An 18,052-nucleotide genomic window follows, 5' to 3' on the forward strand; every position below is an offset into this window, starting at 1 on the left:
AATATTCAGAGTAATTAAGCTCATTCCCAGCTTTCTGTCTATTCCTACCTTCTTACACATTACAGCCAGCACTGCAGTGTAGCGTAAGCTTTTCATAACACCTTCAAATATTCCTCATCATTCATACATGCATTGCATTATTCAACGCTTCAAGCGAGCATTACAGTGTAGCGTAAGCCAGGGGTGTCCAAACGTTTTTGAATGGGGGCCAGATAAAACAACGTGAAAACACCTGGGGGCCAACTGATTCTTGCATCAAAAGTTGTTTTTTTTGTTTGTTTTTTTAAAGTGAGATAAATGCAACCATTTTCATCTTTTACTGAGCTATTACTACTTGATGCCTGTCTACAACGTAGTGTATGATAGTCCTGACATTGTGAGGTGAAGGGTAAAAATGCCAAGTGATCTTGCTCGATTAACCATTATTGTGTAAAGGACCACATATGTTATGATTAAAATTGGCCCTGGGCCAGACTTTGGACATGCCTGGCTTAAGCTATTCAGCTTTCGCATTCACACTCGCAATTTCTTCAGAAATTGCATTCTCTAGTTTGCACTTGTGCTTCTCTTACTTTGGCAAAATGTTGCTGTGGTTAACCCATTTAGTTGTAGCTTTTTACTTGGCGATGGGTTAAAGGTAATTTGTAAGATGAGGCAGGCCACTTAGCAAACAATGTGTTGTTGTTTTTTTTTTTGTTTTTTTTTAGAAACAGTCTAGGTGTGGTCAGGTGAGTCAGGAGGAAAGGCCGGAGGACACTTTGTAGCCACGCAATAGTGGTAGGTGGTAGAAGCTCTACTGTTTGTATTACCTATTTTGGCTTTACCATATATACTTATCAGATGTGCTAAGGAATGACTCCACTTCTAGTTAACCATTTGTAGGTCGTCTGACGTGGAACTCAATTAATTAAAACACTGTCCGCCTCGATAGATTCAAGTTAGACTGTCTTTGTGTACTTGGGCATTGTTTCAGCAGACAAACACCGGCGAGGGATTTCAAGTCTGAATAGGACTGAACCAAGTCTGGCAAATTTGAGGGGGGATGTTCACGTTACCTCGTCATCACAAGCCGGTGACTGTGTTGAATTTATGGGTGTATTGGGGACTAAGACAGAGTTTGACGCAGTAACTATACATTTAGCTCTCGGTTTTAAAGTTCCTAGTTGAAAAAGTTGATACCTCACATCCCTCCGCGAAAATGGTTTCTCCCCGGCTGTCCGGTTGCGCGTGTGGACTATTTTGACTGACATACTGGCGAGCAGAGACTCAAACGGGTTTGTCGAGTTACTGAACGGGTGAGTGAACAACTTTGGCCAGACTTTGTCAAAGTTTTAAGCTGTTATTTCGCTTCATGTAGCTACTTCTGAATTTAAACCGAAGATTTGTCGTCACCTCAGATCTAAACTTAAGTCAGCTTAATGAAACTCATTGACAGGTTGACAAGCTCGCAGCCAACCGTTGGTCGTCACTAGTCAACATTTAAGCTAGTCGACAACAGACAACAACACAAAAGGAGTTTATATAAGGGACAAACTTTGTAACTTTGCCCTGTGTCGCTTTGAGATGTGAGCTTGTTCAGCAGAAAAGCCCGCTGAAGTAATTACAGATTCCCAGTCTCGGGTGAATGAGCTTTTCTCGTCTATTGAGCAACAGCAGGGCAGCTTGTTGTGGTACATCTCTTTTTCTTGTGCTTCCTCATGTGTAGAAACTTGAGGAATATGAGCATCGATAGTTTTTTGCCACATTTGTCTTATAACACAGGGGTTTCCAGTGTCTGTCATGTTGCCAACTTCGAACCTATAATTTTGTGTCTTTTTTTACTGAATGAAGGCGGAGAGACATGCAGTATTATAGGTCCCAGAGTGCAACAGCTGTGTAGTTGTGTATGTACATGCACGACTGACTGTGCAAAGTCCTACTAATTGCATGCACATTTTTCTCCTTTTCTCTGCCTTCATTTTCCTTTAGCATGGGTGGATTATGAGACAATGGGCCCCTGGGCACAGACATGCAGAAGACCCCACCAGCCATTTTACATAGAGGCAAGACATAGTGCGATTACATGGACATGAATAACCTGTACATGAGGTTATTTTGATTATGATCATATTTAGGATATGGTGTTTCCATGAGCACAGAAATATTGGGTTATTCATATTCCTTGTAAACATTGTGGTTTCTTTCACAGTACTTCAGCTAGCGTATTCTCATAAACTGAATATGGTGCTTACATGCTCAAACACAGAAACAGGATGGTCCAAAAACCTGATCATACATGGGCTATCCATGTCCATATAAACACATTCACTGACATAATAGTTGTTAAGCCTCTTTGTAGTGCTATTTTGCATCTTTTTGTGGTTGTCACGGATCTTCCTGTTGATCTTGATGTTTGCTTTGGGTCGCTCTGTGGTAATTTTGTGACTCTTTGTGGTTGTTTCATGTTTCTCTGAGGTAATTTTGAATCTCCGCCTGGCCGGTACTTGTCTTTATGAGTGATATTTTGCAGGTAAAGACCAGAGGGCCCCTGACACTTCTGGGCTTGTGCCCAGTAGGCCAGTTCAGTAATCTATCCATGCCTGTTAGTAGCTTGTTAATATTCTGTGTCTATGCTTTTTGTGTGTTTTCCTTTATAATATCTTCTTTGCTCCATAAATAATTTATAACTTTTGCTTATTTTGTGCTAAAATACAGAAATACAGGTCCGCTTCTTTTAATCACTCTATTCTCTCCATACCCCCTTTTTCCAGAGGGAGAATGTGATGCCTAACGGTTAACATGAGGGTATTGAAATACGAGTAATTCTGCTGCCATGTTTACTGTAGGTCTGTGCCTCCCTGCTCTCTCTGTTGTTTTTTTTCCTCAGCACTCTGGGAACTGATTTCTGTGCAGTTGCTGAACGCTTTCAGAGTGGACAGATTCATTTACACCTTCCCTTCACTTTACCCCTATACCTCACCCTCGTATCTGCTGATAAGTGCCCTCTGTTTTATCCACTGGAAAATGTCTACAAATTTAAGTGATGTCCTGCTGTGTGGACAGGCATGCATTCCCTGTGTCTAGATTATACTGCTCATTAGTGCACTTCCACTGTACTTATTTCCTTGTTTGAGGGAGCAGTGTTCTCTAATTAATGTGTAACCCAACTTAAACTCACATTGAACCCATCTGTGCTCTGATATCCCCTTCTTTTTTTTCCCCAGCATATTTTATTTGGCAATAGTGTAGCTCAACTCTGACCCCCTGTCAGGATGGGTTTGGTGTTACTCCCACCCCATAATATCCTGCCCTGGCTGTACAGTCTCAGAGCACTTCTTTAATATCAGTTTTCATATCTACAGACATTCAAATAAAGCAAAGAGTCACTACAAGGCTAAACACACAATGTTGGAGAGTGACCAGCCACCCGAGAAATTCAGTGATGCGTAAAGCAATTGTTTGTTTCTGCAGAGTTGAAACAGAATTTAAATCATACAAAAAGAGATAGGCAACAAAAAAATATATGGAATAGTAAACGGACCATTAAGGAAAGTGTAACATGATCGTGGAAGCTCCAGGTAATGAAAACCGTATGTTTGAGAGAAAAGGGGGGAAAAGCAGATGCGTGCAGTAGATTGTTGCAACAGGGCCCGAAAAGTACCGACACAAAGGAAGGATTAACATTGATGGTGGTAGAGGGACATTTTTGAACCATGCAGTCATTTAGTGTGTTGGCTGATATTCAGAGCTGCGCCCTGCTTTATGTATGCTGCTGATATCATATTCACTGAAGACCAGAACCAGAAAGATATCACCTCCACCCAGAGCAAGTCTGGGTCACATACTCACGCATTCATGTGTGCATAATGATCGGAATATGCTCATGTTGTATGTTGTCATTTTCACATGACGCAGGGCACTCTCATTAAAAAAACGCCACCAACTACTTGTACCTGTGATGTGGTGGATACTTCTATCTTAAGTTCTTTGCAGTGAGTATGAGTGCATGGTGTGTGTGGTGTTGGTGGAGGAGCCTGGGAACTGAACTCCAAGCTTGTAGTGGTTAAGCTAAAGTTGACTTTAAGGGGAATTTTGCTGTTCTGACTTACCCATAATGAGACAACCTCTTGTATGCCTCTGTTTGCAGTCTGAGGGTATGTCGAATGGTGAGCTTTAGCCCAATTAGTTTGTGGGATGTCTGAAGTATATGAGTAGCAGTTAGCACATAGATGTATGGGAAATGCTCCTTTGCACTACAGAGTGTTACACCCACAGCAAACCCTCCTCCCTCTGATCATTTCACAGGAACACACAAAGGCATGTCACTATTATGCACTACTGCTGCTCTCTGCTGTGGGTACTGTAAACAGGAAGTAGATCTGACGCTAGATGTAACCTTAACTATTTTTTCTTGTTTGAACTTTGAACTGAAATTAGTAGTTGGCCCAGATGTTCATCTTTGGAGAGAAGCTGCTCCCATGGACATCCAATAACTGACATAAATAAACCAGGCAAAGCTAACTTTTCAGCATGCTCTCAAACAGCTGCTGGATCATGATTCAATATTGTCATTAACTGTCTCTCCAAATAATTGATTATGATATATCTGGATACTGCTTTAAGTCAAGCAGGAAACAAAGTAAATCATCAATAATGTTATTTTCTGGAAAGTTAATGAATAACCTGATAATGAATAAAACAAATAAAGAATAATGGCTGTTTTTTGGCGAATGCAGTTACTCAAATACCTGAAAAATATCTTTCTTTGGGCATGTTATTGCAAAAATTTATTATTTTCACACAAAGTCCTGCTCATTGATCTGTGTCATGGCCTATAGTGGCCTCATAAATCCAAGATATTAAAGAGAGAGCCACCAGCATTGTATCAACAGTATTGCAAAGCCTCAAATGCTCCAAAAAATTGTCATCTCAAGATATATTCAGTCAATTGCTCATCCGAAAAAGGAAATTTAAAAAGGTAATCCATTGGTTTAGAGTCATCTCCCTCTAACTGTGAGATATGTGGATATATTTTCAGATCAGCTGTTTTTTTTATGGCCTTTTATGATGTCCAAAGAGCAGTCGTTAAGCTGAATTTATAGTTGCCGATTGTGTTTTATTTATCCCCAGTCTCAGTGGATAAATAAAACAGAGTTTTTATTAGTCACTAATCCTTGGATCCATTTTTGTTGAATCCCAAACTTCACTGATGTTTGTTTTTTATGACTCCTGTGATCAAGGTTTATGACATCACCAGGACATGTCCTCTCCAGGTCTTTGATGAATGTTTATATGCAGTTGTTGCACATTACTGAGGACAGATTTCCTGACTGAAGCGAGGGCCTTTAAATGCACACTAACACAGAGGAACCAGCATGCTTCCTCCAAACCCACCATATGACATACTCTGACTGTGAACTCTGACAATGCATCATTCTGTCCCCGGTCATGAATATTCATCTCACTGGTGACACTGCACCATCTGACTCTGATCACAGTTCTTATCACAAGCAGTAGCCACAATGGAGCTTTCATGAGTCTGGACAAAATGACCAAATCTCTTAAATCCATGAGTCATTGTCATTCTCAAACTGATGGACAGCAGGCAACAATGGGTTCATGGGATCTTTAAGAAAGCAATGTTTGAAAAAATTGTAGTATAGACCCTGTTGACACTTTTATCCTGATCCAAATACAGATAACATTTAATACAAAGTGTAAATGAGACCTGAGGGGAGAAGTGGCACAGGCGGTTGTCATATGTACAGTCAACATTTGTTTCATCACTGCACAGGTTAAAATGTGTGCAAGGCAAGCAGTAACATGACAAGAGCGTTCAGATTCCAAAGACATCTGCTGGCATTTTTTCCGTACCTGTAATTCACTCACTTCCCATTGCCCCGCCTCCCCCCTCCTTTTCCCCTCCTCTCCCAGGTAGACGTATAAGCACCATGGTGGGAGTGGAGTGCAGGTCTGAGCAGGTGAGGGTGTGATCCCTCTGCGATTGGTCGACAAAGAGACCGACGGCCGGACAGAGCTAGACCGTCAGAGAAGAAGAATGGCTCGAAATGTTAACTTTGACCTGAACCACCCACTCATGGAGGCTGGACTGGAGTAAGTGCTTTCTCAGTTCTTCTATTTGTCTTTCTTTTTCAAGCTGTCAGCTTACCGAGTGCTATTTTACATGAAAGCTGTGAGGGGGAGAGTAAAACAAGGAACCAAGATGACAGGATTAGCTGTGTTCTGATGCCTTGTTACAGTTAACAGGAAGGCAGGCCATTGTGCACAGTGTCCCAGGGCTTTCATTTATGTTTTTCTAAATCATGTGACCAACTTCTAATCTACAGTTCATTGTCTTCACAAAAAAGACTCATATTTATTTGGTTGAAAGCATGTTTGAATATGTGTGTGTGTTTGCATACAGTCTATCTCTGTGAGAGTTTCCATATGAAAACACTACAGGCCTGTTTGGCTACTGTGTGGTTCTTTATCTGTGTCAGACTACCAAGTCAAAGGGAACTGGACCTGCTGTATTTTCTTGTTTGTTTCCCTCTTGCTTTACGACCAAAACAGTCAGTCCAGTTGGCTTTGACTCACAGTACATCTAGATAGCGCAGGGAGATGGTCACACAGAAGGCAATCTCAGCTGTTCAGCCCACAAATGAATGAGAACGACCTCACAGACTCCTCCCGGCTGTTTGTTTGCAGTTTCCCCCCATGAGACTACTGGTGACCGAGTCAGAAGGTCATTGTATTTTAATCTGCAGTGTCAGCAGTGGCCAACAGTCCTTAAAGCACTCTGTCATCTAAGCTGTGTTTCTGAGCCTGTATGTTTGTATCTGTTCTCATGTCCATATGTCTCTCTGTCAGGAGCCCGATAGATGAGGAAGGTGTTCATGACTCATTCAGCCAGCTGATAGCAGAGCAGAGTCAGAATGGAGGACTGTCTGACGCCTTCGAGCTACAGCAGCTGCAGGGACAACTGGACGATGAGGATCGAGGTACTTGGAGAGCTCATAGATGCATGTCAGCATGACAATGACTTTGTACATGAGCTTGGTATTATGTGAATATAACACTGATATTGTGAAATTAGGCTAGATATCTGGAGTTTGGTTATAGTGATATTGTGACATGGCTTCAATGGTACCCTTTACAAAAATAGCTTTGTCATATTTGCTGAAAGTGTCACTATATCCACGCTGTAGTACGTGAGACAGGTAACCTTTGAAAAAATCATGTTCCTCCTCCTCCTTCTCCTCTTCGTGCTTCTGATGGCATTTCCTAGAATCCCCTGCACTCGAATGAAAGCAACCAATCAGAGCCGAGGAGTCTCTAACACAACTGTCAATTATGCTGATGAACTGTGATTAAACTGTCAAACTAGGCAACACTGATCAAATATGAATCAAGATTCTGTTACTGCACTGCTAATTTCTCAGCTCAGTTGTTTTTTAGGAACACATTTAAGTCTGTTGTTGAGCTGTAAAATGAGATCATGACACGTCACCATGTTGAAAGCAGTTGAGCCAAAATTAAGCATCGCCCATCGACCAGACCTAACTTTCTCATTTTACAGCTATATAGTGCACTATATACATATAGACTTAATTTTAGGGTTTAGGTTAGTGTGAAGTTGGGGTGATACAGTACATGTAATATTTGTTTAAGTATTAAGTATTTCACTGCTGAAACGGTGGTCTTTCTATAAAACTGGGCTGTTTCGGCAGTCGAAAGACACAAATACTTTTGTAATTGGTGCCACATGACAAGAGAAAACAAAGGAAAAGGGCTGTGGCATTTGCTCAAGAGATAGAAAACCTACAACTACCAGAATGCACCACATCAATAAACACTCTCAGTGGTGTCTGGCGTAATGCAAGCTTGGCTGTTTTTACACAGGAAACAATATGGCAGCCAGTGGGTAACAATGATCTTGTATTACAGTTAAACAGTACGCTAAAATATGTTTCTGAAAACATTTGAGGTGAGAAATAGGCAATGCAGTAACAGAATCTGGTTTCATATTTGATCAGTGCTGCGTAGCTTGATAGTTTGTTTGCAATTCACATGTCGTGATGGACATGATTGACAGCTGTTAGACTTCTCGATTCTGATTGGTCGTTTTCCTCCAGCTGCTGTAGACTCTAGCAAATGCCATCAGAAGCACTGTGAGGAGGAGGAACATAATTTATTTCACATACTGTCTCATGTACTATTGTGTGGATGTAGGGACAGTTTCAGCAAATTTTTATTGACCAATAAAATAACCAACCGTAGCTTTAAAGCTACAGATAATTAATTGCTACACTGTATGAACTTCTTTAACTTGGTTGAATAACCATTGAATACGTCTTTGTAATTTTTTTGTTTTGTCATCATGTCCATATTACAACCGTCACTTCTTCTGTTTATCTGCAAAATTCTCACATAATAGATATTAAGGTTAAAATTTCACCATATTTAATTGTGCCAGCAGCAGCAGTACTTTTAATTTGTTTTTTCCTTTTATTTCCACAGACAGTGTTGGCTACCTGTCCAGCCCTGGACATGAGTTTAAAGGAAGGAGGAACGTGCAAAGGGACATGGAATTGGAGGATGGTGAAAGACCGGTAGACCCCCTCATAGGTGAACGCTGGTCCTCTGCAACCATGAAGATCCTGTCCTCCATGCCCAGTCGCACGATCGGTGAGTCCTGTAGAAGCCCAGTGAAAATAATGAAACAAGTGATAAAAGGATTTGTTTGCATGATTTAATTGGAGCGTGAACTGTTCTGGCGTTACAGGCCATAAGGATGAAAGCTGCTAATTGACAAAAACAAAGTAGTCATAATTTGTGGTCACAATATTCCTCTCAGATAACTGCTTGACTCAGTAGCAGGGGCACAGCCTTGAGTGTGCTGTAGGACCGAACAGTTTTGTTATTGTAATATTTTAACACCACTTAAAATCTTAAACTCCTCTGCTGGTTGAGAGAACATTTACCTCCCTTGATATGTTGAAATCCATACAACGCCCAGTAAAAATGTGTAGCTGTCTAGAACAAGGCTCTTAAGTGTACTTCTCAAATATGTACATTTGGGTGTCACAAAGTTTCACCACACAGGAAACACTCTATGCACACTGGCATTTGCTCTTGTGCCTTACTGTGTCATACCATCAAAGTAAGGTACTGTGTTTGCATGCTGCACATGATTAGCTTCAGTATGAAAGGCAAAAACAGCCTGTTTCAGCTGAGCAGAGTTTCATGGGGAAGCAGTTTTTTCTGCCACCTTCCTGTCAGCCCTTGTGGGAGGTCAGGTGCCTCAGCTTGGTGTTGAAGATGACTCGATAGCTGTTGTCTGATTTCTTAAGCTGTGCCGCTGCCACATGATATATTTGCGGGTTTGACATTGGAGTAGGAGATAACTGTTCATCTTGTAGTACTTGCCCTCTAAAAGGAGCCACACAAAGTCATTTAAATCTAAATGTTATACTCTCCTTTAGAAACGATGATTCTTTTACGCGATATCTCTGTTGTTTAATTCTTTAAAAGGCTATTTCTAACATTTATTAACCTATTTGAAGTTAGGTGGAATTACAAGCCTATGCCAAAGAACTATACATTAGGCTTGGCATGCCCCTGTTGCGTGGGGGTCAATGAAACGCAACATCCCTGGTTTGAGTCTAGGCAGAGACCTTTGTTGCATTTCTTTTTTTATGGAAAGTATAGATGACAAATCCTGAAGCCATTGTCAAATTCAGTGTTGGTGCAGCAGCTTTAAGCCAGTAAATGCTGCTTAGCCCATCTTTAAACAGTCTGATCCTCTTTCTCTGTCAGGTCGCAACAGGGGAGCCATCATCTCTCAGTACTACAACAGGACCATGCAGCTTAGGAGGCGCAGGCAAAGCAGACCCGCCATTCGAGATTTCTCTCGCTCTGCCAGACCGAGCATACGAGGCTACGGCATTGAGGCAGACACTACGGACGCAGAGGGCGCAGAGGGTGAGGAGAATGATATGCACTGATAAGACACTTGGATAAAAACTCATCTGTGTTTGACAAGTTTTTAACATAAGTGCCACTGCCTCTGTGTGTGTTACAGTGACTAAGAGGGAACGTTTGGTGAACAACCTGCAGAACCTGTCAGCAAGCGACAGGGTCAGGATGCTCAGAGCGATGCCTCTCAGTGTGGCAGAGAAGAATGAACTCAGGTAGATGTAGTCTTTGTTTTTATTATTCATTTCCAGACTCAGTGTGTTTCTTACATATCAGTCTGAATCTCTCTCTTTGTCTCTCTGTCTGTAGGAGGCTAGCTTTACAAAAGGAGAAACGCATACTGTCTGGCAAACAGATCCCCTGTTGCAGTCGACTCAAATATTACATCATAATTGTGAGTCACTTACACCACTTGAAACATCTATGTTTTACTTCCTGTATTTTCCTTCCCATGAGAAGATGCTGATGCCTCTGACGGTATCTAGATACTGTACTTGTCTCTCTAGTTATTCCTTTTATTATCAGCCTCATCTCAAGGTCCATTTTGTAGCTCCTCTGCAACTTTTCACTTGTGTCATACAATCTTCATCAGCAGATTGAATATTTCCATTTTTTCAGAGCACCTAAAAGGCTGAGATTGAACATTGAAAGTCTTGAGAGGTTGAAGTACGCTACTAAATATTATGGATGTTGTCCTGGTATTGAGTTGCAGTCCATTTTGCACACTCCACACCATGAAAAACACAACACACGCAGTGGTTCAACAGTATTAATGTCAGTTCTTGCTAACAACAGTTAAGAAAATTAGATCTAACTTAGGTGTAGAGTGTAGATGTTGTGATGTTGCTTACAGTCTGCAAGTAAAGGAACAAAGATGCTGGTTGCTTTTTACAGTGTGTTGTTGGAGATTTCTACGGTGTTTTAGTGAGCTTTAGTAATTTTGGCACTGCGGTACCCTGGACCATGAATGGAATAGATATATCCTTAGCCTGTCTAACATTAGCAGGGTAAAAGCAGTAGTGTATTAAGTGTAAGGTCAGTGTAACTCACAGTACAGAGTCATGTGCCCCATGTGACTTGAGTTATGCCTGATTGGAGTGACTGAGTGACAGGTAGTTGGCTTTGTTGTTTGTACACAGTGGGAACATTGAGACAGTTTCTGTTTGTGTTCCTTCTTTATATTAGATCATCACGTCATCTGTCTAGACATAATGACCCCATGACTGTTTCTGCTCCAACACATTGTCGATTAACTGTATACTTAAGGTGTGCTGGGAGTTTTTGTAAAGATGTGTAAATTATTATATCAGTTATTTCAATAACAAACGGGAGGCACGGAAGACATTTTTTCACTACAACTGAAATCGGGTGTCAAGCATTTCATGTAGGTGTTTTTATCAAGGCAGTGTAATCGGTCTGTTACCCAAGCATTTATGGCTGTGAGGGTGAGTCACAGATTTCAGATCCACCAAAGCAAAACGACAAATGTGTGTACGCTTTGTCTGGAAATGTACTGCTGCATTGTGAGTCATTTTTAGTGGAGCATGGATACGTTTCAGTGTCACTATTTATTTTTTCTTAATAACACATAATGCAGTATGAAAATGAGGGGTTGTTGATGTAGAGATTACAGTGATTTTCTCTCCCCCTCTTCTCCCACACTTTCTCTCCCCAGGGTATAAGACAGAGTTGGTACAGCTGGCTGTCCTTCCTTCACTCCCTCCAGCTGTGGCAAGTTGCGCTCAAGAGAGTGGGCGGGCGTTTCGGCAGTGGTGTCCTCTCATACTTCCTGTTCCTTAAGACCCTACTCTTCTTCAACCTCTTCCTGTTCCTGGTGACTGGTGCCTTCTTGGTGCTGCCTCAGGCGGTGCACCCTCCAGTGCTGTCTGCAGGGAGAAGCTCCTTCACTGGACTGGAGCTCCTCACTGGAGCGGTGAGCTGTGTGCTGTGGTGTCATATTATTGTGACACCTCTCACATCCTATGACACCTTAGTTGGAAAAAAAAAAAGCCATTCACCACATCCTTTATGTGTTCAGAAGCTTTAAAACTGTATGATAACAAAGCCATTTTTAAAGAGCTGGAAATAAAGTGCTCCTCCACTACAACAGCTTATAGTTTTGCTCATTGTTATGTCACTTGAATGTTTGAGGTTCGCTGAATTTTGACACTAGATGTTTTCACATTCATTGCTGAGGGGAAGTTTCTCTGTGATCACCTTAAATCTCAGTTTAAGCTGTGTATGCACAAACAGGATTTTGTGACATCACAACTAGTCTGGAAACCAATTATGGTTAAATATGCAATAAGTGTGATGTGGAAATCTGAAACCCGTAGTGCACTCTCACAGATAATGGACCTTTTAGTGAAGTAGGAGTCAACTTGTGCCCTGCAGTCAAACTTCTTATACTAAAAATTATCGCTTGACAATGTTTAAATATTCTATTGATATTGTAATATGAGACTAGATATTGTTTTAGATTCTGGATAGCATATTGTAAGTGTCCTTTCCTGGCTTTAACAGATGCAATACAGTGAAGTGATGTAATTTTCTAAACTTGCCTGATTAGGTATTTGGTTAAAAGTATTGTGATATTGGATTTTGTCCGCATCATCCAACCCTACTGAAAATATATGTATAATCACAGAGTCTGGATTTTTTTTTAAATTTTTTGAAAAAATACTTTTAACCCAAACCAAATATTTAAAAAAGCTACTTTAAGGCAACTTTAAGTTTTTGCTTAAATGTCTCTCTGTCTCCTTTTTTCTCAGGGCTATTTCTCAGACACAGTGATGTACTATGGATACTACTCCAACTATACACTGGGTGGAAGCTGCAGGGATACTGATGACAGGCAGAATGCCTCTTTGCCCAAAGGAGCCAGCCTGGACTGTGTGTTGTATAACATGCCGCTTGCATACTTCTTCACCATAGGAGTGGCTTTCTTCATCACATGTATCATTCTTGTATACAGGTACATTGATTTTGTATGCTTTTTGTTAGTTAAAAATGCACATCTAAACACAAACTGTACTAAAATAACTCATAATAAGTGTAATAATATTTCATGGAGCATGTTAATGTGCAATTTCCCAACAGCATGTCAAAGTCGTTTGGTCAGAGCTTCCGAATCGACAAATCTCACAGTATCTTGGCCATGAAGGTCTTCTGCTCCTGGGACTTCAAGGTCATTAAGAAAACTTCTGTCAGACTCATGTCTGAGAATATCTGCACCCAGCTCAAGGTACATGTAAACACACACGCACACACACACACACACACACACACATCCTTCCTCTCTTTACCTCCTCCTCTGTCACATAATTGGCAGACAGGAATGTGATGATCTAATACATTCTTTACCTTCTCTCGCAATATTCCTCATCTGTCACTCACTCTCTGTCCTGCCTCCACCCTCCACAGGAGCTGCTAGCAGAGGTGAATCATAAACATGTCAAGAAAACATTGTGTCAGAAGTTTGGGAGACTGATGGTTCATGGTCTGGCATGGGCTATCTGCATAGCAAGCACCACTGCCTGTGTGTTCGGTATTTACTACTTCTCTGAATACATGCATCAGGTGAGGCGCGTGGTTTCTTAAGGATCTGAATTTTAATTAATGAATACTCAGGCTTTATTTGTTTTTCTTTGTTACACAGTCTTTGGTCTTTATGTTTATTAAATTAGCCATTCATACATACAGTATGCCTCTTCTGGCCACCATTCTTTCTGTAAGACTGTCATCCAAGCAAATCAACAATGTTTCTGTATGTCAAACAAACTGCTGATCAGCTGCATGGTTGCTTTATATAAACATCTCTGTTTCTACTGTCTTGGGTTTAAACCCCTACATTTAAACTTGCTGGTGCCCCCTAGTGGTAGTACAAAAAAAGACATGCTGGCTCACAGCTGTGCTGCTAGTTGTCAACAAAACAGTTGGTGAAACAGGCTTTTATGACAGCTGGAAGATGACAGAACAACCAACAGTAAAATTAAAGAGCTCATCTACCTCCTTGTTCTCCCCCTCCCCCCCAACAGAACCTCCAAGCAAGTTCTCGCAGAGTCATCAAAAACCCACTGTCGCATGAAGCCAGCCTGCTGGCCCTCCCAGTGGTGGTCTCCCTCATCAACCTGCTGCTGCCCGGCCTGTTCAACCTCGCAGCCTGGATGGAGGACTATGACTCACCTTCTGTGCGCACATATGCCGCCATCAGCAGGTATGAGCAGAACTGCATGATGCAAGTTCAGAGTAAAAGAAAATGCAGAACTGATGGTTTGGGTTGGTAACATGTTTGCTGTCTGCGTTTCTAGAAACTTGATGTTAAAAGTAAGCGTTCTTGGAGTCCTGTGCTACCACTGGCTGGGTCGAGTGGCTGCTGACCCTAAAAGTATTAAACTGAAGGTAACACAACACTTTTTTTATCACAACTGTATAAAGGAGTATTAGTAATCTTGATTATTTAAGTTTGTGTTGCTCAGAGATTTTTCTTTAATGGCTGACTCTGCTCTGTTTTTACCAAACATTGTCTCCAGTGCTGGGAGAGTTTTGTTGGCCAGGAGCTTTATCGTTTCCTGCTTATGGACTTCATATTCACTCTATTGGACACCTTGTTTGGAGAGTTTCTTTGGAGGTTATATTCGCTTTCGTTTTATAGCAGAGCTTGAATTAACTTTTACAATTCGGTCTCACTTAAAACACAAGAGCTCATAAACTCACTTCCTCCTGTTGTCTGCAGGTTGTTCTCTGAGAAGGTGCTGAAGAGAAGGAGGAAACCAGTGTTTGATATCGCCAGGAACGTCCTTGAGCTCATCTATGGACAGACATTGGCCTGGTACCAACTCACTGTTAAGATGTACACACAGTTATGTTCAGTGAGGTCAAATAGTTTCTGTGTGATGACGATGAACTTTGTGTTTATCAGGATGGGTGTCCTCTTCACTCCTCTGCTGCCTGCAGTGCAGATTCTCAAACTCCTGCTGCTCTTCTACATTAAAAAGGTACTTCAATGGAAACACTGAAATTGAAATGCTTAAGATAATGGCTTAACTAAAATAATACTACTAATAATAAGATGTTCGGACAGTCAGTTTTATAAGAATAAATCCTTTAATTTCCCCTGTTCTTTTTGAGTATTGTAGTTTAAATTAGCCTCTGTAGTGGTGTGCCTTCAGAAACTCCCAGCATATTAGACAGCTTCAGAGTCTTGTCACCTTTTGACCCTGGATCTGTTTATGTCCCTGCAGACTGTCTGTAAACGTATGTGTTGTATACATTGTACAATATGTATATTCTGATTTTACGTAACAACAGCTGTCATGTCTGCTAAATTCTTTCTGATTTTGCCATTTTTACTTTATTTCTTGAGCATGACAATTAATCAGTGACCTTGGAAACGTAGGATCGCAGCCAGATCAGAATGTCAGTGGACCCCTAATTTAGTCAGAGGTTGTGACCCTTGACCTTGGACTGTGTTTTCTCTCCACACAGAGCAGCGTGATGATGAACTGTCAGGCACCCAGAAGGCCATACCGAGTCAGCCAGATGACCACCATCTTCATCACTCTCCTCTGCTTCCCCTCTTTCCTTGGTGCCTCTGTGTGTGTCACATACACCATGTGGAGGTACACACACACACACACACACACACACAAAGAAACATTTTTGTGCTGTTGACTCTTCCCAATCAAAAATGATCGCTTTCTCATTGAAATTTGGAAACTGTAAGGATACACACGGATGTCCAAATTAATAAGACCAAATAGTTTACCAATGTAAATGTTAAGGATACACATGGAGGTTTCCAGCTATGTTTAAAAAAAGATTGTGCTCAAATCATCATTCATTTTTAGAGATTGTTTGTAGTCATTTTAACCCATTTTCATATCTGTTTAACAAGTGAGAGTTAACTGGTAACATAGCAGAGGTGTTGTTGCTATGGATTCAGAAGGGTATACAAAAGCACACACATCCATGCACGATGACCACCAGGTGAAAAACAGATTTTGCACTCGAGACTATTCTTCCATGAACACATATGTAATCAAATTACCACTTAGGTGACATTTCAGGCTTCACGCTCTTCATCACAAGCTATGTCTGAGCTGTCCTGTTATTTGATTTTACTACACACCTGCCAACCACGGCCATGACGAAATTCACCTCAGAGAAAGGTCAAAGAAACAAAGAGTCCTGACCAACACACTGTCTCAACATCTGTCCTCTCAACATCCTGTCCTCAGCATCACGCCCTCTCCATCTTGTGGTCCGTTCCAAGAGCTCAAAAAGATGTCCCAGGCGGGGAAGCGGTGGGTGGAAGAACTGGAAAAAGATAATCCCAACTTGTCCGTGCTGGCCAGGGCTCACTCCTACCTGGTGGAAAACCCTTTCTTCTTGTTTGTGGGAGCAGGCATCTTCCTGTGAGTACCAAAGTTATTATAAGTTAACTAAAACTAAACTAAAACCAGTCGGCATGACTGAAAGTGTTGCTTGTATTGTATCTATTCTGTCAACTACCCCTGTTATAATTTTAAAAAAAAGAAAAAACTAATACTGAAACTAATAAAAACTACACTAAAACTAAACATTTTTAAAAGATGAAGACTAAACTGAGTCGAGCAAACACACTGGAAATTAACTGCAACTAAACTGATTTTTTTTAAAGATTAAAAACAAAATTAAATTGAAAAACTAATGAAAAATACAAAACTATAATACCTCTAACACACCACACACACATAAACAGCTGCAGCAGGGTGGTCCAGTGTTGAGATAGATTAAAGAGTCAGGATGCACTGTATCTCATAAAGCATTAACCTACCGTACTGAATTATTAATAAGATCAGTGTTATCTAGTCAAGTGTTGGTCGTATTGATCTGATGCACTCTGTCATTTCTTTCCATCAGGATTATCATCTACTTTCACAGTCAGGTGGTCGACGGGCAAAGGAAGATCATCACTTTACTACAAGAGCAGATAGAAAATGTAAGACATGGCCGACATATACATATATACCGCTCTACTTCTCTGTGTAACTGTAAAGAAAAAAAATATGGTAAAGCTGAAAATGAAAAGAATGTTTTCCTGTGTTAATATTTCTTGCCTTTTGATGAATCTGGTTCACCTTCTTCTCTGCTCAGGAGGGAGAAGATAAGAAGTTTGTAATCACTCGCCTGCAGTCTATCCACGAGCGAAAACGAACCCCCGCTCGAAGACTCACCAGTCAGGTCGGTCTTTGCTGCTCCGGTGCTTTGCAGTGGCCGTTTTGTCTAAAGGTTTAACAGTCTCTTTAACCTGGCCTCTTCTTACCTCTGTTTTTTACCCTAGGACTCCAGCTGTTGAGATCCAACGCCTGCTCAGTTCTCTGAGCACTGAGGTCTGGAGAAATCCTAAACCAGGGTGAACATAACTGGAATAATCACAGGGAAGGACAACTGTATATATGACCAGATTCAAATGTGTTAGACATTTTAAATTTGGCCAGGATTTTAATAACGGAGCATTTGTAGAGAGGCAAAACAAACCAAGTGGAAATATCAGGTAACACAAAGCTGTCTGCTTTACTCAGCGCTGCTTATGGACGAAATGCCTGAAGTCAAAAGGTACAAACAGACCATACGATCTGAGAAATGTAAAAGCTGATGTTAATCAGCTCACATAGATTTCAGTCATCTCTTGTAAAAGCACTTTCATATCAACTGTGAACAAATAGTTTTTATTATGTCTGGTGCAAAAACTGTTAATAGTCTACAATGTTTTTTTTTTTTAATATTTAAATTTTTTTTTAAATAATTTTATCAGGATGTTTGTTGTAGGTGAACTTTGGATGTTGTGGGTGTGAGTATGATGATGCTGGGAATGACTCCATTTTGTTTTCTGAGTCGCTCCTTTTAGGGTGATAACTGCCACTGTATTGTCAAAGTGTAGTGATTAAATTATGTTTTTATCATATCATCATGTATTTTGTTTTTATTAGTGCTTTTAGTACAGCTTGTAAACAACTCAACAGCCTGAAAAAAAATGCGGATATAATATGTACTATTGGCATTTATAGTTAGTTATACTATAGCAAGTATTTTTGACAGACATGCAAATGAA

At 40.8% G+C, this 18,052-nt stretch overlaps 1 protein-coding gene across 2 annotated transcripts; it reads left to right on the plus strand.

The window, feature by feature from the left end:
- The first annotated feature begins 1,152 nt into the window (after nucleotides 1-1,152).
- Nucleotides 1,153-17,905, plus strand: tmc6b (transmembrane channel-like 6b). 2 transcript variants are annotated; one of them, XM_049571716.1, is made up of 21 exons: nucleotides 1,153-1,295; nucleotides 5,914-6,093; nucleotides 6,850-6,980; nucleotides 8,500-8,667; nucleotides 9,799-9,963; nucleotides 10,064-10,172; nucleotides 10,267-10,351; nucleotides 11,633-11,890; nucleotides 12,729-12,931; nucleotides 13,057-13,201; nucleotides 13,381-13,536; nucleotides 13,995-14,173; nucleotides 14,268-14,358; nucleotides 14,490-14,587; nucleotides 14,693-14,788; nucleotides 14,879-14,954; nucleotides 15,445-15,578; nucleotides 16,197-16,373; nucleotides 16,861-16,939; nucleotides 17,095-17,181; nucleotides 17,282-17,905. In XM_049571716.1, exons 2-21 carry the CDS (start codon nucleotides 6,038-6,040, stop codon nucleotides 17,294-17,296), a joined length of 2,508 nt encoding a protein of 835 aa, XP_049427673.1. In that variant the 5' UTR covers nucleotides 1,153-1,295; nucleotides 5,914-6,037; the 3' UTR covers nucleotides 17,297-17,905. The 2 variants fall into 2 exon arrangements, with proteins under 2 accessions (XP_049427673.1, XP_049427674.1); XM_049571717.1 differs by having other exon boundaries at nucleotides 1,184-1,295; nucleotides 5,918-6,093.
- The last annotated feature ends 147 nt before the right edge of the window (nucleotides 17,906-18,052 follow it).

This window comes from Epinephelus fuscoguttatus, linkage group LG3 (genome assembly GCF_011397635.1).
Source record: "Epinephelus fuscoguttatus linkage group LG3, E.fuscoguttatus.final_Chr_v1".
NCBI lineage: Eukaryota > Metazoa > Chordata > Actinopteri > Perciformes > Serranidae > Epinephelus > Epinephelus fuscoguttatus.